Source organism: Talpa europaea (assembly GCF_964194135.1).
Source record: "Talpa europaea genome assembly, chromosome: 10".
Taxonomy (NCBI): Eukaryota; Metazoa; Chordata; class Mammalia; order Eulipotyphla; family Talpidae; genus Talpa; species Talpa europaea.
The window spans coordinates 64,839,984-64,864,427 of record NC_140077.1 but is presented as its reverse complement, the minus strand read 5'-3'; the positions used below and the strand labels follow the sequence as shown (position 1 = coordinate 64,864,427).

General features: G+C 41.7%; 1 protein-coding gene across 1 annotated transcript; it reads right to left on the bottom strand.

Moving 5' to 3' along the window:
• Positions 1-1,878: 1,878 nt before the first annotated feature.
• CRKL (CRK like proto-oncogene, adaptor protein) lies at positions 1,879-24,315 on the bottom strand (the record flags this gene model as incomplete). The annotated part of the gene is made up of 3 exons (XM_084245020.1): positions 1,879-2,013; positions 15,676-16,141; positions 24,005-24,315. The coding sequence occupies 3 exons, from the start codon at positions 24,313-24,315 to the stop codon at positions 1,879-1,881; spliced, it is 912 nt and encodes a 303-aa protein (XP_084101146.1).
• Positions 24,316-24,444: the final 129 nt, after the last annotated feature.

The following is a 24,444-nucleotide window of genomic DNA, read 5'->3' as shown; positions in this document are numbered from 1 at the left end:
CTGTCACCAAAAGGTGCAAGCCTCTCTGCTGAATTTAGTTTAAAAAGGCCTTAGGGCTTGTGCCCTCTTTGAGCATGGCACATATATATTCCTCCTCCTGCCACATCAGGTCACTGGTCGCTAGGTAATCACCATTTCCAGCCAAAGTGCAGGGAACCTGCCACAATGTCACATGTTGGGGGTGGCAGGCTGGGCTCAAACTCAGAACAAGAGGCAAATGCATGGACAGGCACTGTCTGAGCAGAAGGTGGTTACAGTTTTCACTGATCAGGAGGGGGCCGATTTTTTTTCTTCTTCGCCCCAAGGAAATTTCCACAGACAGGCAGCCACAGTGGTTTTTTCCCAAGTGACCATTGATTTTGTCATCAAGATTTTTTAATATGGCAGCTACCTGCCTGATGGAATACTGATTTAAAGATAACCCCCCCCCCCCCAAAATAGCTGATGTGCAGTTTCTGTCATCATGGTACATCATTCTAAACCTCAAAACCTAAGTGGCTCTGGAGACAGGACCATGGTTTATAACTTGATGTTCAGTAAATGATAGTTACTAATTAGGTTGTTGCTACATTTCTAGGTCTGCTATATTCATTCTGAGCAGAAGCCTGTCTTTCACCAGTGTTCAGAAAGGAAACAAGAATGCATAAAGGTTCCAAAATTCTAGTCTGCTACATGCAGATTAGGGTCAGGTCACATATCTGTACAAGCTGAGTTGTATGAATAGGCCTCTTTTTAGCTGACAAGGAAACCTGAACATCACACTGATCAACGGTTAATGGTGAATCAGTTAATGGGTCTCCCTATCACTAAAACATCAGACATCAATTTCATTAACCAATTTTCAAAACTTGCATTTTTTTTCTTTGCTTGGAAGCATGGTGGATGCCTACACTGTGGAATCAGTATTAAGCATCACCATCTTTTCTCTGGCAGCCTTGTGAGTCTGAGCGGAGGCAGGGAGGAATGGGCTTCAGTCTATAAACAAACTCAACTTTTTAAAGAAATTATAGTCCTGCACTTTAAAAGGAGGTGCACTCACTGACACACTGGGCAGAAAATGGGCCAAGTACTCCCTGTCACTGGCAAACAAGGTAAGCAAAGGTTTTCCCCAAGCCGCCCCCTCCCCCAACACACACAAACGGATGCTTTTGAAGACAATGTAATCCAAGAGACTGCACACAGCCTGGCACACTGGGACTGATGGACTTTTTTTGTGTTGTTTTCTGTGGCAACCAAGACAGTAAGGCCTCAGCTTCAGAGTTGATTTTCATATTCCTTTAGTTAGAGCAGCTTCAGTTTAGAAGCTAAGAGGCACGTGTTATTCCTTGTAATATCACAGAAATCCAACCTGCTACTTAAAAACTGTTTAGAACACAAAAATTCTAATTGGTGTTCTAAAACCATATGAAAACGAAATTCAGATCTTGGGAGTTTAAGACAACATTCCCTCTTCTTTAAGGTTCACTTTCTGATCTTCAAAGGAAAACAAAATGGCGACCGAGGCACTGCTTTGTGGAACAGCAATGTGCAGTGTCTTGCCATGGCCTCAAGCTTTCTCTGATGGACATGACAGAATCAGTCTCAGTACAAAGAGCAGTGATGAGAAGGAAGATCCTTTGTTAACTTCTCTCCACTTGTGTGCTTCCACCAGTATTTCCAGTTTATGCTCCAAAGAACTCTACAATCGGCTACTCTTTGACAATACAACTATGATACAAATGCCGAGGCAGCCACTGTGTGCATTCCAAATGTGTATGACAGATGGCCAGTCTGTAAAAAGCTGGATGCCGGCAATGCAGTGTAATTTGCCTATTAGAATACTTTCCCATTTCAAAGGAGACTGTGGCAACGAAGCAGCAGGAAATGGGGCAACAGCAATCACTCATTTTCATCCGGGTTTTGAGGGTCAAAGATTTTGACGTGTGTAAAGGGGAAAAGCCCTTTTCGCCCATTCACCTCGCCTTCCCACTGGCCATTTATATTCATCCTTGTAACTTTCACAATGTCACCAACCTGTAAGGATACACAAAGAAGAGTCAGCATTTTCTCTCCAAACTAAAGAAAAAGTTTACATAAAATTACACATACTATTCTACATAAAGGAAAATCAAGTGGTACCAAAGACACGAAGTACTACACCAAGAAATCCAGTGTTTTCCTCCTCAGCTGTGAGAAAGTGTTGTGAAGTAGCTTCTGAGCACCATCTACCTTCACCCCCCAAATATTGGTTACCAATTCCAGTAGAACAGAAGTGAACATGACTCTTAGAGAATGTCATGTGACACACAAAAAAAATCCATCTTTACCTTAATCCACATGGGCTGGAACTACTGTCACCAAGATCTCTCTCACCATTGCCAACTCCTCTGAGCAGCAGAGTTGTTTTCCTGAGCTGTCCATTCCTGTTCCTAAAAAGGCCCAGTTCTGAGCATCTTTTTAGGTCTCAACTGGAGGGTGGCAGGAATTCTATCTACTGCCACAGGACAGACACCAGTTAGTCAAGGGCTACTTTGCTCATGAAGAGGAAGGCAGGAATTTTGGAAGTGGTTTCCAACTTGTTCTGGAGACTCGCAGAGAGCTCTGGGAAGATGCTACAAAGGCCCAACAAATACCTGATTGGGGGCCTCCCAGGTGGTGCAGCGGTTGAGCGCTGGGTTGCAAAGCTGCCCCCAGCCTCTGCAGCGCCGGTTCGATCCCCGGACCACCGGGTGAGGGTCCCACATGGCGCGCAGACCTCTCCTGCCGCCCCCCTGCTCCCCTCAGCAGTGTACTTCATCAGTCTGCCTGCTCTGCTCTCCCCTCTTGCTCTGGTGAATTCCCTCACCCACCCGTACTTCTGACTGTACCCAGTGCTTGTATAAATAAATAAATAAATCTAAAAAAAAAAGAGAAAGATTTAAAAAATTAAAAAAAAACAAAACAAAAAACAAACAAACAAAAAAAACCTGATTGGGATTTCAACTTTTAACCTTGTATTTTATAAAGTCATAATTAAAAAAAAAAACAACGAACACCCTTCAAATGTGCTATGGCCACTGCCACATATGGCCCTTCCAGCTGCTTTTCAGGTAGACTTTGCTGGACTGAAATTTCTTATATACATCTGATTGAAGATTGCCCCAAAAATGGCAAGGTAAAGGCTACAAGACATCCATCACCACCTGAAACAAAGGACATTCAGAAACAAGATGGATGCAGGGGCTGACATAAGATCACAGCTATCACTCATGTTATTTGCAATTTTGAGGGTCACTTTTTAACTGCCAACTTTCTTCTCAACTGCCTTTTAAAGTAATCCTTAACTTATAAAATTTGTATGTATAAAAAACTTTTTATCTGTCTTATCTGTGTGCATGCACGTTTTCTTTGGGGGGAAAATGGGTTTTCCATTAAAGCTACTGGTCTAGGATCTCAAAGCTGATAAGGCAACTTTATTTTAAAAAGAAGTTTTAGGGACACCCTGGTGGCATGGGTAAAAGGGCTATCAAGCTATCCCCAACCACTGCACCACGACTTCGACCCCCAGCCAGCGAGGGACCAACCTACATGGCACAGCAGACCTGCCTTGCCCTCTGCTCCCCTCAGCAGTGTATTTTAGTAGGTGTCTGCCTGTTCTGCTCCCCACTCTCTCTGGTGAATCCTCTCACCACCCACACCTCTGGCTATACCCCAGTTCTTATATACATAATTAAAAAAAAAGTTTTATTAATCTTCTCATGAAAAATCTGTACAGCCACCACATAGTCATTGCGGAATCTTTTACTCCTCTTTGCCAGCACCAACATTGGCCTCACAGGACCCCCAACTTTCTTCATTCTGTTGTTGTGTTCCTTTCACTGTTTTCTTGAGGCCTTTTCTCATATACAGGCCATGTCTTGTTTGGGTTCATTCTTCTTTGTGTAATCCAGGGAATTGTAAATCATGCCACTATCAGTTGTCTTAACAACATGGGCTCTAAATACAAAGATGACATCTGGAGTAGTCTTGTACATTTTAGCTAGTTTTTTCCACAAATTTTTGTCTTAGGTTCTGTTTGCATTCCCAGCGTGAAGGACATCAATAACCATTTGTTTCTGCCGAAAAGTGGTTAGTTGGTCATAATGTCCTAGCAGTCAGGGAGGAAAAGACAGTCTACTTTAGAAGTCCACCAGCACACAGTTCTGCTCATGCAGGCCACCACCATCAATGTGAAGCCACATCATCCCTTGTCCCAAATCCTCAGTGTTCACAAGCCTTGGGCAGAGTCATCTGCCATTCCCGGTTACGAAAGGAGGAATGTTTTTTTGAGGTGAATCCAGAGAGCAACTGTTTTTTTTTTTAAATAGAGGCATGTTATTTATTTATTTATTTATTTATTTGTTTGTTTGTTTGTTTTGTTTGTACATGCACTGGGTACAGTCAGAAGCACGGGAGGGTGAGAGAATTCACCAGAGCCAGAGCGAGGAACAGAGCAGGCAGAAGGACCGAAGTACACTGCTAAGGGGAGCAGCAGGCGGCAGGACAGGTCTGCGCGCCATGTGGGACCCTCCTCCGGTGGCAGGGGAGCAACTGGGGATCGAACCGGCGCCGCAGAGGCCGCGGGCAGCTTCGCAACCCAGCGCTCAACCGCTGCGCCACCGGGGAGGCCCAGAGAGCAACTGTTTTTTGAAGCAGATTCATTTATTTTATAAGCTGTGAAGGACTCAGGTAGAAACAACATAACCCAGTAATATTGTTTAAATATAAGGTTTAAGATGATGAAAAACCTCAAGATTAGATAAGCTCTAGACTCTAACACTTAACTCATGGTCCAAACAGGTCAGCCATTTTCAAGGAATCACCTAAAGGGGTGATAAAAGGGTTTGGAGATTTGTTGCTTAGGTGATTCTGACTACCTCAATACATGCCACCAGAAAGCTAACAACTCACACTGCAAAGAGCTGGGGGAAAGGCCAAGAAAGATGGAGAAGGAAAAAGAACCCCTGTGGGAAACACTGCACATCAAGAAACCAACCTGTGGCCCTAGCTTTAAGAGCAGTTTCTACCTTCAGGTTCTCTTTTGGACATGTTATTACCCTTGATCTTTCACATAAATCCACCTGTAAGGTAGGCAGGGTAACACACCCATAAAAGGTAAGGCCCTCCCCAAGGTTACAGGGCGGTCTGTCATGAAGCAAAGGTACAAAGCAAGGGAGTTCTCAGTCCTGTACACCTGGACCTGGACCATTCGATCTCTCTTCTTGGACTCTTCTAAGTCACCCTCTGCCTTCAATGTCCTATCTTTGTAACTGCCCCTGTGAATAAAGACTGGCTGCTACGAGTTTTCTACCTTTTCATCCTCCATTCTTTTTCTTTTTTTAAAGATTTATTTATTTATTTATACAAGCACTGGGTACAATCAGAAGCGCAGGAGGGTGAGAGAATTCACCAGAGCCAGAGCGGGGAGCAGAACAGGCAGACATCACAGAACAGCAGTGACGAAGTACAATGCTGAGGGGAACAGGGGCCATGGGAGAGGTCTGCGTGCCATGTGGGACCCTTGCCCAGTGGCCGGGGATCAAACTGGCACTGCAGAGACTGCGGGCAGCTTTGCAACCCAGCGCTCAACCGCTGCGCCACCGGGGAGGCCCCATCCTCCATTCTTAATTGTTACGATTCTACTCTCACTGGGATGTACAGGACCCGGCCATATAGAACTACTTTTTTTTTTTTTTTTTTTAATAGAGGCATGTTTCCTTCCTTTCCTTCCTTCCTTCCTTTCTTTTTTGTTTATACAAGCACTGGGTACAGTCAGAAGCGCGGGAGGGTGAGAGAATTCACCAGAGCCAGAGCGGGGAGCAGAACAGGCAGAAGGACCGAAGTACACTGCTGAGGGGAGCAGCGGGCGGCAGGAGAGGTCTGCGCGCCATGCAGGACCCTCCTCCGGTGGCCAGGAAGCAGCCGGGGATCGAACCAGCGCCGCAGAGGCCGCGGGCAGCTTTGCAACCCAGCGCTCAACCGCTACGCCACCGGGGAGGCCCCATATAGAACTACTTGTAATACCCCAAGTCTACTCAGAAATGGATGCAGTGCCAGCATTTACACAGAAAACAGCACTATTACCAAATGGAACTTCTTGCCTTGTGGGAAACTGGCTCCTTTTGAGCACTTGCCAAAATGAAAATGGAGAAAAAATTTTTTTGACTGTCAAGGGCTCCCTGGTTAGAACACAATATAAATTCAGGTTAAATATAATTTGTTTTGGTCTGAGTCCCTGTCTAAATTCTGACTCAGGGGCCTCCCCGGTGGCGCAGCGGTTGAGCATTGGGTTGCGAAGCTGCCCACTGCCTCTGCAGCGCCGGTTCGATTCCCGGCTGCTCCCCGGCCACCAGAGGAGGGTCCCACATGGCGCGCGGACCTCTCCTGCCGCCCGCTGCTCCCCTCAGCAGTGTACTTCGGTCCTTCTGCCTGCTCTGCTCCCCGCTCTGGCTCTGGTGAATTCTCTCACCCTCCCGCGCTTCTGACTGTACCCAGTGCATGTATAAACAAAAATAAACAAACAAACAAATAAATAAAAAACATGCCTCTTAAATAAATAAATAAATAAATTCTGGCTCAGACTCCTTTCATTTAGAACCATAGTTAAACTCAACTGAAGGATGGCTGGAAAAGAGTTAACCTGTTAATTAATAACTAGATTTTATACAACAAAAGGTCTAAGATAAAAATTAAATATATTTTAGTGTTCAGATTTATGCAGTCAAATACTGTTTGAGATCTGTTTATGAGAAAGTCAACTATTAATTGCATGTATTTATGAATTAAATTATTTTAATTAAAAACTGACTCGATCTTGGGCCTCCCTGGTGGCCTAGTGGTTAAGTCTCAGTGCTATCACAGGTAGGCCTGGGTTTGATCCCTGGCCAAGGAGCTAACCCACATATGGTGCTGTAGACCTCTCCTGTCTATCCCGCTGTTCCCCTTAGCAGTATATTTCAGTAAATCCACCTGTTCTGCTCATTTTGTTTCTGGTGAGTCCTCTTAATCCCAAGTCTGACCTACATCCCAGTTCTTCTACACAGAAGAAAAATTGAGTATCTCATGTCATTACAAGAAAAGATTTTATAAATATATATGGAGATGGACGTTAACTAGACTTATTGTAGTGGTCATTTTGCATTATAGTAGTCCTCTCCTTATCCAGTTTGGCTTTCTGTAGTTTCTAGCTACCTGTGATCAACAACAATCTGAAAATAAGTATTAGGTAAAATAAGCTATTTGGGGGAGAGAGGAGGAGGGCAGAAGATTCATATAACTTCTATTATAACAGAATTTCTATTAAATTGTTGTAATTGATATTTTATTGTTGTTAATCTATTACCATGCCTATCTTACTATTTAAACCTTATTATAGATACATATAGGAAAAAAACATTGTATAGAGTCACGTGCCAATTAACAGAAGCATCTTTATTTTTCTGGCAAGTCCCAAGTGGTTTTAATACACGTGGAAACTATACAAAAGGTGGACCCAGTGAAGGAGGAAAATGAAAGCTCTGCTGCCCTGGTCAGTACACAGGGCCTTAGCATGGATACCCTTCACCTGGAAAGCACTCAGAGGAGGGAAGAGCCCCAAATCCTAGCCTCTGTCTGAGCTAGGTCCCAGGATGGAAGGGGAAAATTGTCAGGGTGGGGGTGGCCTCAGCAGAAAATGGGAATGTCATTAGTCCCCTCACCCTCAAAGTGTCAAAAGTTCAGGGGCCCTAAGTGACTCTATCTCAACCACCTGTATAAAAAAGTGTAACACTTATCACAAAAGGGGGATATCTCATGAAGAGGTCTTTAGACTAGGCTCCTGAGACCCAAGCTCTAGCCCTGCCCTGGACACTGCATCCAGCACAGCTGGATCCTGGGCTAAGGGGTCCTCCTGGGTGATGTGAGACTGTCTTGGGCTCAAACAGGACAGTGCCTTGCAGGTGCCCAGCAGATACTACCTCATTCCCCCATTTCAACTCAGGGCTTCTGCTGTCCATTGCCTGAGACTGTGAGCTGTGACAATGAGTTTAGGGTTGGCTGGAGGTTCTGGGCTATAGGGGGATGGAGGAGTCCACTCTCTGCGCACCCAGCCTGGGCCAGTGCTGCCTCTACTGCACCCAACTCTTCATTGTGCCTTCAGCTTCAACCAAAGCAGAGCTGCATATGTGCCAAAGCAGGATTTCTTAAACTCCAGGTAGGCCTCCATCTATCACTGCTCTTTAGCTTCCTTGCTCTGGGTCTTTTGGTCCACTGGGGCAGCCCACTATTCCCACAATTCACTTGCCATGGCTTTCAAACTTGGCTTCATGGAGTTGCACCTGCTTCTCCAACAGGGATACATTCTGATTAATGTGTCATTAGACTATTTCATCATTGCATGAATGAACCATATAACCAGTAGATTTTAAACATTCAGGGGCTACGATGAATAAAATGAACACAGGATTAAATCAAATACAAGGTAGGTGTGTGGCTGTCAAGAGATACAGTAAACACGAGATGAGGCTGTTCGTTGCCTCAAGCAGCCACAACAGTGGCTAAGGTGTGACGAGGCAGTAGGAATAATGGGACCACTGTTGCAGATGTAGGCCACTGTTACTAAAATGTCACTGTGCTGTACTTGACTATATAGGGTTTGCTACTAGCTGTGAGTTTACTGGGGATCTTGGACCACACCCCAGAGGATAATGGGCAGATGCTATTGTATATACAAATATAGAGCCACTATGCTGAACATATGATGTTATATGTCAATATCCTAATTTTAAAAAAAAAAGGAAGGTTAACAACTAAGAATTCTTTCTTTGGGGGTTGTATCAAAAATTAAGGTACAAAATACCTGAATGGAAAAAAAAATGTTACAACTAAAATGGCTTTTAAAAGGAAATAAAAATTTGGGTTAGAGAGTAAACAGATTTAAAAACTAAGCTTTAAAGTATTTGGGACAGGGCCTCCCTTGTGGTGCAAGGGGTAAACACAGCACTATGAAACTATTGAAAGCCTTTGCATCACGAGCTCAATCCTGATCCCCGGCCGGCCAGGGAGCTACCCACATGGCGCAGCAGACCTCTCCTGCCTTGCCTTTTGCTCCCCTCAGCAGTGTATTTCAGTCAGTCTGCCTATTCTGTTCCCCACTCTATCTATGGCGAATCCTCTCACCCCCTGTGCCTCTGGCCTAAACCCCAGTCCTTGCATGCATGCATAAATAAAATCTTTTAAGTATTTGGGGCATACTTTGCTAATGACTTCTGAAATGCCAACTATTTTAAGATTAGTGCTTGGAGGTCAAGTATTGCTCACTTTCTCCAAGTAACAATGTTTTTATTTGTAGGTGGAAGAAAGCAAAGGGTCTGTCTTTTTATAACTTGGATAATGACACGAATGTTTTTGATCAATTATAGAAAAAATTACATTAGGTCGAACAAGGATTTTATTTTAAAATCTGTCTTGTCTTCTTTTTCTATTGTACAAAAATCATAAAACAGGAAAATTCTGATAATGATTACATTTCTGTTTCTATTGAGATATTTTATGGATCTGCATTTAAAGCAAGTTCTACTGCAAATGAGAACCTTGAGTTAGAGACATTGTAGAAATTATGTAGCTGGAAGGTGAAGTTTATGGGAATCTGAAATCATGAGTTATAGCTAATGTAGTCATCTTATTTCATTTAAAACAAAAGAATAAAACACAAACATAAGACATAATGATATGTACTTAAAACACAAACATACTTAAAACACAAATGTAAGACATAATGATACTTATTTAAAACACAAACTAAATTTGGATCTAGGTGAATAGTTATTGGGATGCCACAAATCCAAGCCCTTGCAGCTGGACTAGAGTAGCTCCCTAATTTCTTGAACTCTGCACTACCTGTCCAGAGACCCTTACCTTCTTTGAGCCTTTTAGTGTGGGAACCTGCTGTCTCATGTTTGGAGTACAATGAGGTCATCAAGGAGACAAACTTCACTGTGAGCCTTTCTCTTTTAACATATTACCATATTTTCCTCTCATTTCCTTTGCAACTAAGAAACAGAATTGTATTTTTTGTCCCTATTTTTAAACTAATAAGGAAAAAAGAATGCAATTCATGAATAGAAAACTATTGCTATTCCAAATTAACTTTTCTTTTTTTAAAGATTTATTTATTTATGCATACAAGAGCTGGGGTACAGGCCAGAGGTGCAGGGGGTGAGAGAATTCACCAGAGACTGAGTGGGGAACAGAATAGGCAGAATGACTCAAATACACTGCTGAGGAGAGCAGCGGGTGAATCAGGAGAGGTCTGCCGAGCCATGTGGGACCCTCGCCTGGCTGGCCGGGAATCGAACTCGTACTGTAGTGGCTGCATCTTAACCCTTGAGCCACCAGGGGGGCCCCCAAATTAACTTCTATTTATTGTTAATAACCCAGTTAATATAACTTACACATTAATAAAACAGACAAAAAGGCAAAGATGTGTTTGTGTATAAAGGCAAGGGCATATGGGTATATATAAGGAGGGTGTGGTGGAGAAAAAGGGGGCCAAATACCCAGGTGAGCAAACATCCAGATGACTCTGTGCAGTATGGAAGGGACAATGACCTTAGGATACCTGGGCATCTGTAGGTAGATCATGATTCAGTGCCAAATCTGATTCTGACAAGATGTTTTTAAAAAAGGCGAGGGCAAGAAGGAGCTAAGACTAAAAGGAAACAAAGCAAGCAAGGTATGCAGTGTGGGGCTGATGGATGCTATAGGCATATGTTGGGAAATCAGTGATTTCTCTGAGACTGCTATTTTGTTTGTCACACTCATTCGATGTCCTATGGAAAACTACTTTGGAATTTTGTCCTTTATCTATACCTTCTCTATCTTGAACTAGACCAGATGCTCAGAAAGCACACTTTGCCTAAAGTTTGTACACTTAGTCTATTTTAGCTGATGTCTGATAAATGTGGAAGAGAACAAAATTTTACCTTCCCAAAAACCTTGCCCCCAGTACTCTCCCATATCTTGGATGAGCTCATCCCCCCAGTTTGGGGACTATGAATGTGCTTTGACATCCTGCTATTTCGCTCACCTCTGTTTCCCCCCAGGTTTCTCACTATTTGGCTCTATCAGACCAGTCCTGAGTTACCTTTGATCATTTTGTTACCCAAGCCCCATTAGTCCAACTCCTCATCACCCTCCTCTCCTGTAGTCAAAATCTACTACTAGACTCTAACTATTGCTCCCATCATTGCACCAAGGACCTCCTCATGGCCCAAGTTTAGTTTTCTACCTATGATGCTTTATGGCACTTGAAGTGAAAACCTTACCCATCCTCCTCACTCCCTGTTGGCCCTATGCCCCTTTTTGTGGTTTCTGTAAAATAACCCTGCCAGGTGGGTGCTCCCATTTGGCAATTGTGGAAAGTTTCCTTGAGGTCAGGGTCAGGTGCCTTGTCCTCCAGTATTCTGGTATTCTTGCCCAAGGAGACCCCATTCTCTGCTCCTCTCCAGTCCCCTCCAGTACACACACACACCACCATACAGCTCTCTCTGAAGGAGACTTGCTTTGTTCAGTTTGTACTTCATGTTACAGGTCTCTTGTAAACTACTTTCTAGAGACATCTGCAGAATCACGGGAAAGAGGAAAAACTGTCCCTAGGCTGATGTCCCTAGAATTCTCTCACCCTCCCGTGCGTCTGACTGTACCCAGTGCTTGTATAAATAAATCTTAAAAAAAAAGATTTTATTTATTTATGCATACAGGAACTGGGGTGTAGGCCAGAGATGTGGGGGGTGAGAGAATTCACCAAACAGAGTGGGGAGCATAACAGGCAGAGCTACTGAAACACACTGCTGAGGGGAGTAGTGGGCAAGACAGGAGAGGTTTGCTGTGTCATGTGGGATAGCTGACTGGCCGGGAATTGAACTCATATTGCGTGGCTGGCAATAGCTTAATAGTGCTAAGACTTAATATTTTATAACAATAACAGCACCCTTGCACCAGACGTTCTCTTCTGGTCAATAATCTACTTCTGCAAAGGATTACATTGCTTCTTCAACCTAAGAATGTTCTTATTAGTGTAACCTGCTTTCCAAAAGCCCTTTCAGGTCTTCCAGCATGGTAGAGTTCTGCTACTGTCACAGAGGGGGAAGCTACTGTGAGATTCACCTGACACAGGCACCAAGAGTTCCCTTTTAAATCAAATCCCAGGGATCAACTTGCTTCTTGAAAAGAGATGAGCAAGCAAGAAAAATGACGATATGAAGACCTGTTTTAAAATCTCTTTACTTTTAGGGACATGCTTTCGAAAACCAAGTTTAATGAGGGGGGAAAAAAGCCTGTAAAACAATTCATGAAAAAAAAGTTCATCTAAACCATCACAGTTCTCTTGTAATAATATCAAGGGAATAAGGAAGTTTCAAATACTGGTACATTTTGTCCTACTCTCTCACCTTTCTCATTTTAACTTTAATACTTTTTCTGGTAACCTAATTGCAACAGTCCCAAGAGAGTTGTTTTAAACAAGATCAGACTATTCTAATAGTTTTAAAAGATAATTCATAGAAATATTTACTATGCTATGCCAAGAGTCTCATTTAAATACACAGAATGAGAAATATCATTAAGTGGAATTTTGTAAAGGTCTATTTATTTCTCAGGTCCTATTTACACGTTCTTTTGGCAACACACTAAAAGGAGACTTTGACAAGGCTTACAAAGCTGCTAATAGTGTTAAAATGAGGCTCAGGTGTGGAGACTGCTCCCTAAGGCCTGAGAGATTAGGAGAGCTGTATAACGGTCAAATATATGGGTTATCTTAAAATACACATCATTAATTGGGCTCATTCTCATCATCCTGGCCTCTATCAGGCACCTGCCTATGTACCATGCTCTAAAATCCTCCATGCTCTAAAATCCCCTCTACCACCTCCCTTGTACACACTAAGCAATACGTACTAAGACAGGGATTTCTAAAACACATGCACATCTTAGAGTCCAAGATCAACAGACAGGAGTCCTAAATGGAGCGGGGTTTTAAATCCTTGCTCAGGTAAGAACCTACTTCTTTTATAGGTTTGGAGTTCTGATGGGGATCCTTCGCCCCTCCATGGTTCTCACTGTGGTATGCCAACATTCAGCTTGCCTGACCCAGCAAATCATACCTACTCTCTGAATCCTAACTTCCTACCCCTATGGTGAGACGACAGATGTAAAAACACCTCAAAAGGCTGAAACCACTATGCAAACTGAAATGTATTTAGAACTCAGAATACCCCAAGTTATTTGAGGGCACTGAGGTATGGACTAGGCCATGTACCTGTATATGGGCAGGTCTGTGTGGGAGTGAGAATCTCAAGGATAATTAGTTAGGACACGCTCTATGGCGGCTTTGAGGAAGCAGTTTTCTCTGGTTTCTTTTCTCTTCCTTCACTGTGACATATAAAAGAACCTAATTACACAATTCCCCTGCTCCCTGCCCCCCAGCTATAAGCCTCCTTCACTCATTCTTTCCTTATAGTCAACATGAAAGACAGAAGTAGTCAGTGTCTCTGAAACAAACTTTAAGGTATAGTTCACTTGAATATTATTTCTGATCCAGAGAAAATTAAGGATAACCATGGGGAAATACATACAAAATAAATTACAGCTAACGTTTATCTGTTTCATGGGTTATTTTACTTTTTTAAGCAATAGGCTCCATTATTTCATCTTTCTGCCATGTACCTGGGCCCATCTTCTAACCCTGCCCTATTTTGACCTTGGGGAGAATACACAGAACAATCACTAAATTAAATCTCAGTTTCTCTAACATATATGCAATTTGGTAAAACTCAGTGTTCAAGTGTAACCATATTATTATGAAATATACATTGTAGTTTGTGATTCAAAGCATTTTCATGAATTACCAATAAAGAAAAAGAGCTAGGATTTGTACACCAAATCCTATCTTCTGATACAATAATATTTAGGGTCCACCTCTTTGTATGTATTTTATACCTCAGTAAAAATAACAAAATATGTATCCATCCTTTTAAAAACAGAAATTTTTGGGGCCTCCCTTGTGGCACAAGGGGTTAAGATGCAACCTATGAAGCTATCTGCAGCCTCTGCAGTATGAGTTCAATCCCCGGCCAGGAAGCTACCCACATGGCACAGCAGACCACTCCTGACTCGCCTGCTGCTCCCCTCAGCAGTGTATTTCAGTCAAGCTGCCTGTTCTGTTCCCCACTCTGTCTCCGATGGATCCTCTCACCCCCCACACCTCTGGCCTGTACCTTAGTTCATGTATGCATAATAAATAAAATCTTAAGGAAAAAACACAGAAAATTTTAAAATGTGTTTTTCAGGGCCCCCCGTGATGGCACAAGGGGTTAAGTGTCAGCACTATGAAGCTATCCGCAGCCACTGCAGCATAAGTTCAATCCCCGGCCAGGGAACTAACCCTCATGGCACAACAGACCTCTCCAGTCTCGCCTACTGTTCCCCTCAGCGGTGTATTTCAGTCAATCTGCCTGTTCTGTTCCCCACTCTTCCCTGGTGAATCCTCTCACCCCCAGTACCTCTGGCACGTACCCCAGTTCTTGTATGCATAAATAAATAAATCTTAAAAAAAAAAAAAAAAGTATTTTTCAGATCCTTCTTGCTTTCTCTCACCCCAGGCACAACATGGGGTTTGGGTTCATATAGGCTTGTCAGATGTCTCATCCAATTTCTACCTTCTGAGATACACAGTTTTACTGACCCCCAAGGCTCATCAACATTATCTTTAGGAGTTTTGTGTCTTTTGGCAAGCCACATTAATATGCTAAACTTTCTGCAAGAGACTTTTTAAAAAACCAGTTAAAGTTCAGTTAGACACATATGACTTGGTAATTAAAATGTTCAAGTTCTATAGTCATGTGTCACTCAACGAAGGAGATACTTTCTGAGAAACACATCATCGAGCAATTTTTGTTATTGTTCAAATGCAACAGAACCAGTGCATTTTGTACACTTAGGAGCAAAGATAAAGGAAAAAAAAATACAAATTTAAATCAAACGCAAGGGAAAATCATGTTATCAAGAGACACAGTAAACATGGGCTACATGAGGTCACTGCCAGCATAAAACACTAGAGAATCATCATGATGGCTACTATATCATCAGGCAACAGGAATTTTGGGAATACCATGGTATATGTGGTCTACTATTGACAAATACTTTGTTCTGCAGCAACATGACTGTATTTCACACTACTATGATTTATAAGTTCTCTAATAAATAAGGTGAGAGATATTTTAAGATTATTCCTCTGCCTAAAGAGGAATTCTAAGACATTTACTCATATTTGTCCACGAATCAAAGTTAGAAATATGTAAGTGCACAAGTGGCAGTGTGTCTCGCTGTTGATTTCATCTCTAGGTCTTGGGTCTTCGTTAACCACCATCTTTCCTTAATGGAAAGAAAGTCAACAATTATGAGACTAAATCTATGAGGTTTCATGACCAGGAGAGAGAGCAAGCAGGGTGAGAACTTGGGAGAAATAAGGAATAGGAAAGGACAAAAGCATCAAGTGAAACATAGTGGCTCTTCAAAAATCACCCAATTATCTTATTCCTGTGAATATAGCTTTAAACGAGCAGCCATTATTTTGCAGAAATGAAGTTAAAATTTAAAACCAAATGTCAAAGGACCCAAAAAATCGGCCTTAGCATATTTTACCTCTAATGCCAAGGCAGTCTTGTCATAAGCACAGGGTACTCTTTTCTGGATTGCTTTTGCAAAGACAGGTCCATTCTGTGTAGATGGCAAGGGGTTGATCGCTGCCCCAGGAGTACTGGAAACTGCAGGTAGAGGAGTTGCGGTCTGAGGTTGAGCATATGCATGAGCAGGCTCTGGGATCCCATAACTGTTGGAATTCCTATTTCCATGCTTTCCGTGTGGTGAAGATCTCACAAGCTTTTCAACATAAGGGACAGGAATCATCCCAACCCGGCCATCTTTGTTCCGGGCACTCCACCACTGTTCTTCAGGCTTCTCTATTATCACCAAGATCTCACCCTTTTTAAAGGGCAGGTCTTCAGCATCATTCCCAGGAAAATCATAAAGAGTCCGTACATATTCCAGATTTTCTTCTGCCATAGGCAGATTGGGTGCTGAAACAGATCCCATTGGTGGGTTCGGATACCTTAAAAGAGAAGAAAATTACTAAGAGAAATTTTATTCTGCACCAGTGTTTAAACTTTTTAGTAAGCCATTCTCCTCTATAAATTATTTCCTTCTCTATATTCTCAGTAGTTAGGAAAACTATGTCACTGCTTTACTTTTTGTAGTTTATATTGCAAAAGAAGTTAATATCCTGAATATATCTTATAACGTCACATGTCAAGTATGTATGTGTTTTACAGATACCTTTTGTTTACACATAAAAACTCTTGGTCTAAATTTATTTTTTAAATCTCCATTAAGTTCAGTAGCTGCCATTTTTAGGACCCTATCACAACTACCACATACCCTTCCTCCTGGTTCTAATCTATGGCATGCATTCTGAACACTTCCTTGGACCCACGGAGGAATGACAAAGGCCTCCGTCTCCATGTTCCTCAAAATACAAAAACCAGGAAGGGGTTTATATACTTGCCAAACTTTAAAAAAAAAAAAAAAAGCCACATTGCATCTTGTATAGGAAATCAACATCTGAACACCAAAATGTGAAGTTTTCACCAAAAACAAAAACAAAAAACCTCACAGGCAAGAGCTCTCAAGTAAACATCAGTATATTTCGTGTATTTACCAAATATAATGTAGAATGTACTTCCAGAGTTGGTATAAAAGTACATTTCCACTTTACAGCAACAACCCATCCATAGTGCCCCTTCTGCAACAGTAACATAGATTTCTCTTCACTTAAAAATGTTCTGAGGGCCTCCCCGGTGGCGCAGCGGTTGAGCGCTGGGTTGCGAAGCTGCCCACAGCCTCTGCGGCGCCGGTTCGATCCCCAGCTGCTCCCCGGCCACCGGAGTAGGGTCCCACATGGCACACAGACCTCTCCTGCCGCCCGCTGCTCCCCTCAGCAGTGTACTTCGGTCCTTCTGCCTGCTCTGCTCCCGCTCTGGTGAATTCTCTCACCCTCCCGCGCTTCTGACAGTACCCAGCGCATGTATAAACAAAACAAGCAAATAAATAAATAAAACATTCCTCTATAAAAAAAAAAATGTTCTGAAAAGTTGCAAATGCAGCAAGTTTTGGAATATTTGATCAATTCTCTTCCCTGCTCCCAGCGTACTTTTTTGCTTCAGAGAATCTATGTCGGAGTAACAAACCGAGGGTTCTGCCCAATGATTCTGTACCTCTTTAGGAGCTAACTTTACCTAGAGGACCATCACCAGATCTCAGTTCTAGAACAGCCCCGAGAGTAAATCCTAGCACTAACCACTGACTGTGGCTTCCAATTTGTTTTATTTTTCATGGGATCATGGCCATTTTCTTCCTTTCTTTCCCCAAATAATCTAAAAAGTTATTTCATAACATGATCTCCAATGCTGATCTTTAGTGAAACTTTAATAAAAGTTTCCTTTATAGAAAGTCATCATATTGCAACATTAAGAAAAGCAAAAGGAAAGAAACACCACAGTTCTTGCTCTAAAGTAGCTACAATTATCCTTGTCTACTCTAAGTGACAGAGTACATGGCTTTCTTAAAAGAGAATCTTGCAGGGGGCCTCCATGGTGGCGCAAAGGGTTAAGACACAGCACTATGAAGCTGTCCGAGCAGCCTCTGCAGCATGAATTCAATCCCCGACCAGGGAGGTGACCCACATGGTGCAATTACACCTCTCCGGTCTCACCTGCTGCTCCCCTAAGCAGTGTATTTCAGTCAATCCAGCTGTTCTGTTTCCCACAGTCTCCGGTGGATCTTCTCACCACCCCCCACCTCTGGCCTGTACCCCATTTCTTGTATGCATAAATAAATCTTAAGAAAAGAAAAAAGAAAGAGAATTTTGTATAAGGCTATGGGCAGTTTTTGTGATCTAGTATCACAGCTCTAGCATTTCCCCACACCACTCTGTCTTCTTCATGATCACTTTATGGCAGAGTAATGTTTCATTTTGTGAGCATGATACAATGAGGCATCCCTGTGTTTCTGGGTATTTAAAGTTTTCATTTACTCCCTACTTAATCATCACTGTCACAAACTAAAATTTTGAGTATATATTTTATTTGTTTGTTAAGCCCAGTTCCCAGATTAAAGAACATGAACATTTTCATGACCTTTGATATATACTGCCACATTACTTCCCAAAAAGACATTAACGATGTGGTAAAACATTTATCTTTTTTAATGTAAATGATTAGCTTCACAGTAGTCAGAATACTACAGTGATTAGGAACTTGCTGTAAAACCTTGAAGACCTTATTACATATTAACAAGCCCTTAACTAAGGAGCAAAGTACTTATAATCAGTAAATCTCAAAAAGAGACAGCAGTAGAAGCAGCAACAGTAATGAGTTGACACTTAATACCTACCCAGGTATTGTTTGCACTCTTTGTAGACATTAAATCATTGATACCCCAGAGCAATTCTGTGAGGTAGGTTATTACCCCCATTTTACAGATCAGAAAGGCAAAGCAAAGGTTTGATTTGCACTAACTTAGCCTGGGTCTCACTCATAACCCCTAAGCTAGTAGCCTCAAGGATAAATCTTACCTCTTCCAGGTGCATGAGAATGAATGTCATGTGTATGAAACATTCACATTAGCTTCCCACTCCCCCCGTTAAAGTACACCCTGTACCTAATTCAAAGTCCACAGAGTCTGTGAAAACTTTAGAGTACTACAAATTTCTCAGATACTGTTCCATTTCAGAAGCCATCCATGGGTATTTTATTTGTACAGCTAAAAAAGAGCAGTTAGTTCTAAAACACAGGTCATGAGGACATTATTTTGGCTTTAGCAATTAATTCACTAAGAATTCATTTATCTAGGTAACCACTGGCCTTCCTCTGTGCTGAGAACTTGGAGGACAAACAATGAACTAAAACCAAATTTCTGCTCTCAAAAAGACTGCCAATTTAGTAGTGAGAGACTGGAAGGAAAACAAGAGCACAAAGTATAATTAATGTGTGTCACAACAGAAGTTGATATGGTCAAGGAACTCTCAAGGAAGGAGTGACTTCTGCTAATATCAGAATACAAACGAAGGTGATGAACCAAAAGCTTAAGTTAAAAGATTCTGTTAAAGATGGGACAATGAGAAGCAGAGCTAAGATCAAATGCATTGAGACTATAAAGTGGTGACTGACACCTCACATTTTGCTTCTGCATCAGAAAAACACTAAAATAGCTAGATATTTCTATAATGAGACTGCTTTAGCTCTTTACCACTCAGTGGCACTGAATACTGAGGACCTTCCACCCTTGGGCATTCACACAAATGGCCCTCCTATGCCTGTGGCTGCCACTCTACCTCTTCCACAGTTTTTCCCCTGTTCATTAGGGGTGATTCCAACTAACCTTAAGACTCCAAAATCTATATAATATTTAGCCTCCGCTTTTCAATTACAAACCCATCACATTGCTAAATATCACTTTGCTTCTAGCAGGCATCTCAAAAATCGGTTCTTCTTGCTGGGGGAAGGGGGAAGAACCAACCCTTTACTCTGATCCCTTCTCTTCTATCTTCTCAAATAATGATACATTCAATCATTCCTGAAGGCCTATCTCTCCTCTCACTTCTACATACAATTGCCCAGTGAGGTGTCGATTACTTTATATTCCCAGTAATGTTGATCAACATAGAATGTGGCACCATGAAAAAACCTTTGTGTTTCTTCTTACCAGAAATTTGAAGCATCTAAATCTTACTCAGGTGAGATACAAAAACACTGTCATTATGCTGGGAATGAAAGCTTGCCCAGTTAAGAGTTGTATTACCACAACACATAAAGCCCTGGTATCATTTGATTTGTTTAAAAGTCAAATCCTTCTCCCTTACTCCTTATTTTAGAACTCCACAAAAGGGAATGTGGGGGAAGGCAACGACTGTGTTGCCTATGGTATCCTTCAGTCCATGGGTTCTGCTTTACATGTGTAACAATCCTCCTTTGAGCACTCAGTTCAGCATCCTTTCTTGGGTCTCCCACAGCTATTTTACCATATTAGGCAGCTTGGATGTGGTCTTTTTAAAAAATCTCAGAGACCAGTAACTCCCTCATGAGCATGACAGGGAATGTCCAATTCTATGTTGGTGCCACATTACCAGCTATATGTTATGTGCAGTGTCTGTTGAGTACAAATAAGATTTTTTCTAAAGATCAACCTACCTCACTTTAAAATTTTTACTTTTCATGATTTTTCCCCTAGCCTTCAAATAATCTAGAAGTGGAAAATTTTATAAGCAAAGCAAACAATGCAAAACACATCTTCAAATTTCTAAAATGTATTTCATATCTGAACAATCCACTTGAAACTTTCTAAAATGTTGTTATACTAGAAACACATTTATATAAACATTCCACCTACTTAAATTCTAACTATAATTTAATAAACAGCCTCTTGAAAATGTTTATGCTTTAATAAAATGCAGGTGAAAACCACCACCAGATTTTTGTTTATCAAACAATTTTTAATATAGAAATCACACTCATGTGCAGAAAGAGAATCTTTTACGATTACTAAAAAGCCACGCAGGAAATATCTTTCAGGGGGTTAAATTTAAAATCCACAATAGGAATACCATAAATAAAAAAACAGTAAGATAAACCTAGAGTATACAAAGTTATTTGAAATACCAAGCCATCTTTGTTTCTTCCTTTCTATTCCCCCATCTGTCTCCTTACCAGCAACATCAATTTTATTTCCAAAAAAGATGTCTAAGCCATAGCTTACTATATCAGTCTATATGATGTCTAGTATGACCCAGGATATATCATCAGTCACCATCATTTTGCACCATATTACAGTAACATCCCCTGTTAACTCTCCTGCTTCAAATGCCTTCCATGGCACCCATTGTACTTTATATAAAACACAGTTTCCTTACTTTGGCCATTGTATCTCCAAACTCTTATGTGACCCTTTTTTTCTTCAAGAGCCACAAAGGTCCTGGCCAACTTTCTCAGGACCTCTGTGGAAGCCCTTCCCAAGGGCTGGAAGGCCCTTTCCTTCCACTTAACTCAAGTCTTTACAATGTTTGCTTCTTCTCTATCCTCAGTTTCACGATTTCTCTCAGTATACTATTCCAGGTAGGTCCCCTGTTACATTCCTTCAGCCTAGGTTTTTTTTCCATCACAGCTCTTTTTTATCTTTAATATTTTTAGCATCTATTTATCTTACGAGTATTTTTCTACTTTTCAGTCTGTCTAAAGTATAATATGTAAGTTTCATGAAGAAACATGTCTGTAACCCATCTTTCCTAGTATCTATCACTGCAATATAATTATCTTATAAATATTTGAATAAAAATATAAAATTAAAGGTTAAGGAACATTCCAATAAAAAAGATCAGACTAGAACAAAGTCCTTAAACTCTGTGTAAGTCACTATAGTGATGACCTCTAGCTAAGCAAAACAAACAAAAAAGAACTATTAGCCAAAGGGCATGAAATCCTAGCTTTAAGAGGTCAATTTTGAGGCCTAAGGAGCTAAACCACTTATACTAGTTTTGCACTGGTCAAGGTTTTACTAAGTTCTACCTATGCTAATAACATCTAACAACATATCGGGCCTCCCTGGTGGCGCAGCGGTTGAGCGCTGGGTTGTGAAGCTGCCTGCAGCCTCTGCAGCACTGGTTCGATCCCCGGCTGCTCCCCGGCCACCAGAGGAGGGTCCCACATGGCACGCACACCTCTCCTGCGCCCGCTGCTCCCCTCAGCAGTGTACTTCGGTCCTTCTGCCTGCTCTGCTCCCTGCTCTGGCTCTGGTGAATTCTCTCACCCTCCCGCGCTTCTGACTGTACCCAGTGCTTGTATAAATAAATAAATAAATCTTTAAAAAAAAAAAAAGAAAGAAAAAGAAAAGAAAGAAACTTCTACACTTAAAAAAAAAAAAATCTAACAACATATCAAACCAAATCTGTGAATTTCAGGCTTGAGAGAGGCAATCCAAATATTCAGTATAACTAGATCCAAGATACCAAGAAAAATTAAAAACTAAGTTATAGCTACATACCTCGGGCAGAGGGCATAGAGAAGGAAACAAAGTTGAATATGAGGGGGAAGTTCACTGGAGAGGGCCTATTATTTGAGTGTATTGAAGCAACAGGCAAAATTTCAATTGGTGAGAAACGGGTGGGGCTAGGTGATTTAGTGAAGGGCCAACAGCCTAAGCAAAGGTACAAAAGTTGAGTAGGTGTGTTGGGGCAGCTACCAGGAAGTGAGCAAGCAGCCCTGTGGGCTGCACTAAAGGAGAAATAAGAACAGAAAAGGACAAGCATCAAGGACAGTTTCATTTGGTGTCTGAGAAGACACCTATACCAAAAATTTGGAGTTGTTTTGCACGCAGTGGGAAATCTCAGCATAATATTCCTTTTCCCCTCTCCAAAAAGGGTAATATTAAGCTCTTAACTGACACTTTTGAAATAACTATTTATAATACCTGTCACTTCAAGTAGCATAACGCTTTGCACATCACATGGCTTAATGCCTGAAATTAATGAAATTCACCTATGCTATTAAGGAATTTACTTAAACATATTAAAAAACCTCATTGCAGTGGGTCCTAACATAAAAAATCTCATGGCAGCGGGTCTCTCCAACTTCTTAAATTGTAATTATATTATGCTGGAAGTTGCCTCCAATTACCAGCTTCTTTGGGGATCTGGAGGTTTCACCAATCAGATTCTTGGTATCTAGGTCTTTGTTTTACGGTATTTGATTTATTGTCACTTTCTCCCAGCTTTTAAAGTTCATTTAGTTCAGAAGTTAACCTTACTCTGTCATGTTTCTTCTCTATTACACAGAAGCATTTAGGCATCTACTAGGTCCTCCTTAATTAATTTCAATAGCTCTTAATGTTTAAAGCTCATAATCTTTTAGCAAATAATAGAAATAGCTCATCCTGAAAAATTTGTATTAGCACCCTGTCCTTCTAAAGTAGACATTTCAAGAAAAAAGTGGGCAGTAAAATACCTTTTATTTTTTAAAATTCTACACAATTTCTTCATCTCATAAGTAGTATAATTTAAATAAATCTCTAGTAAAATAGTGATTAAGGAAAAGTAAATCAAATAAAACATTTTACTTGAAGAAGAGGAGACTTAATGTTCAGTGTCACTTTGGGTTCTTAACTTGAAAATAGATCTTAAACTAGAATAGGAATAAAATGTGTCATTCAAAATTTCCTTTAGTAACATTCTAGTCTTCTTCCTTGTAATTTAACCAAATGGATTTCCAGCCTATTCATGGTGGAACCTGGAGGAAAACTACAATATAAAATTGCAAACAAAACGCTAACGAACCACTTTTAAAAAAAGAAAACATCTGGTTCATTTCAAACCAGGCACCAGGGTAATCAATATATAGTTTTGACATCTGAGTTAAAGGCTTTTGTTTCTAAACGTTAGAACGTTTTCATTTGTCCATTGTCTCGAAGGTTGCAGACTAGGAGTTCTTAAACCTGTAATTCAGAGATATGCAGGGAGCCCAGAACCTTGAATGTTGTGCAAACTTGTATGTCTCTGCATTTTCAGGGGAAGGAGAACCAAAAAAATAAAAAGGTTTAAAAAAAAAAAACAAAAACAAAACCCTGCTTCAGTGAGGAAATCAAATGGAGAACGTGACGAAAGGCAAAAAGCGTACACTTTAATGAAAAGCTTCCCCACATTCACAGTGACCCATATCCGACACTAGTCTTCCGTTCGGAATGCCTTCTGAAAAATAATTTGGTTCAGAATAGAGGGAAATGGGTTCAACAACCCCCTCCTTCACCCTCCTCCCCCCGCCCCGGTCTGACTCTTTCCCCGATTTTTCCAAGCGAACCAGCCCGGCCATTCTCGACCCTCCTGCGAATTCAAGGCGGGATGCGCGCCGCAGAAGAGCGGGCGCTCACCTACCTGGGCGCGGGCTCGATTAGGGTGGTGGTGTCCAGGTAATGGATCTTGTAGAACTCCAGCAAAGCCGGTAAGTGCTCAAACTCCTGGTCCCCGATCTTAAAACGGCGATTGGGCAGCGAGTTGATGATATAGTGGGAGACTCGCGAGTTCTCGGACACCGACAGCACGTAGTCCCCGGGGCAGGTGGAGGAGTCGCGGACTAGGAACATGCCATGGCGCTGGCCCTGAAGCCGGGTCTGCGCCTCCTGGCGAGACACCGGTCCCATGTACCAGGCCGAGCGGTCTGAGGAGTCGAACCTGGCGGAGGACATGATGCTGGGCCGGGGCTCTGTGGCGGGCCGGGGCAGCAGCTGCTCTCGCCTGCTATGGACTCCTTTGCCCAACAAACGGCTCTAGGGCCAAAGAAGGGCCTCTCGGAACACCTCGAGACGCGCTTAGAG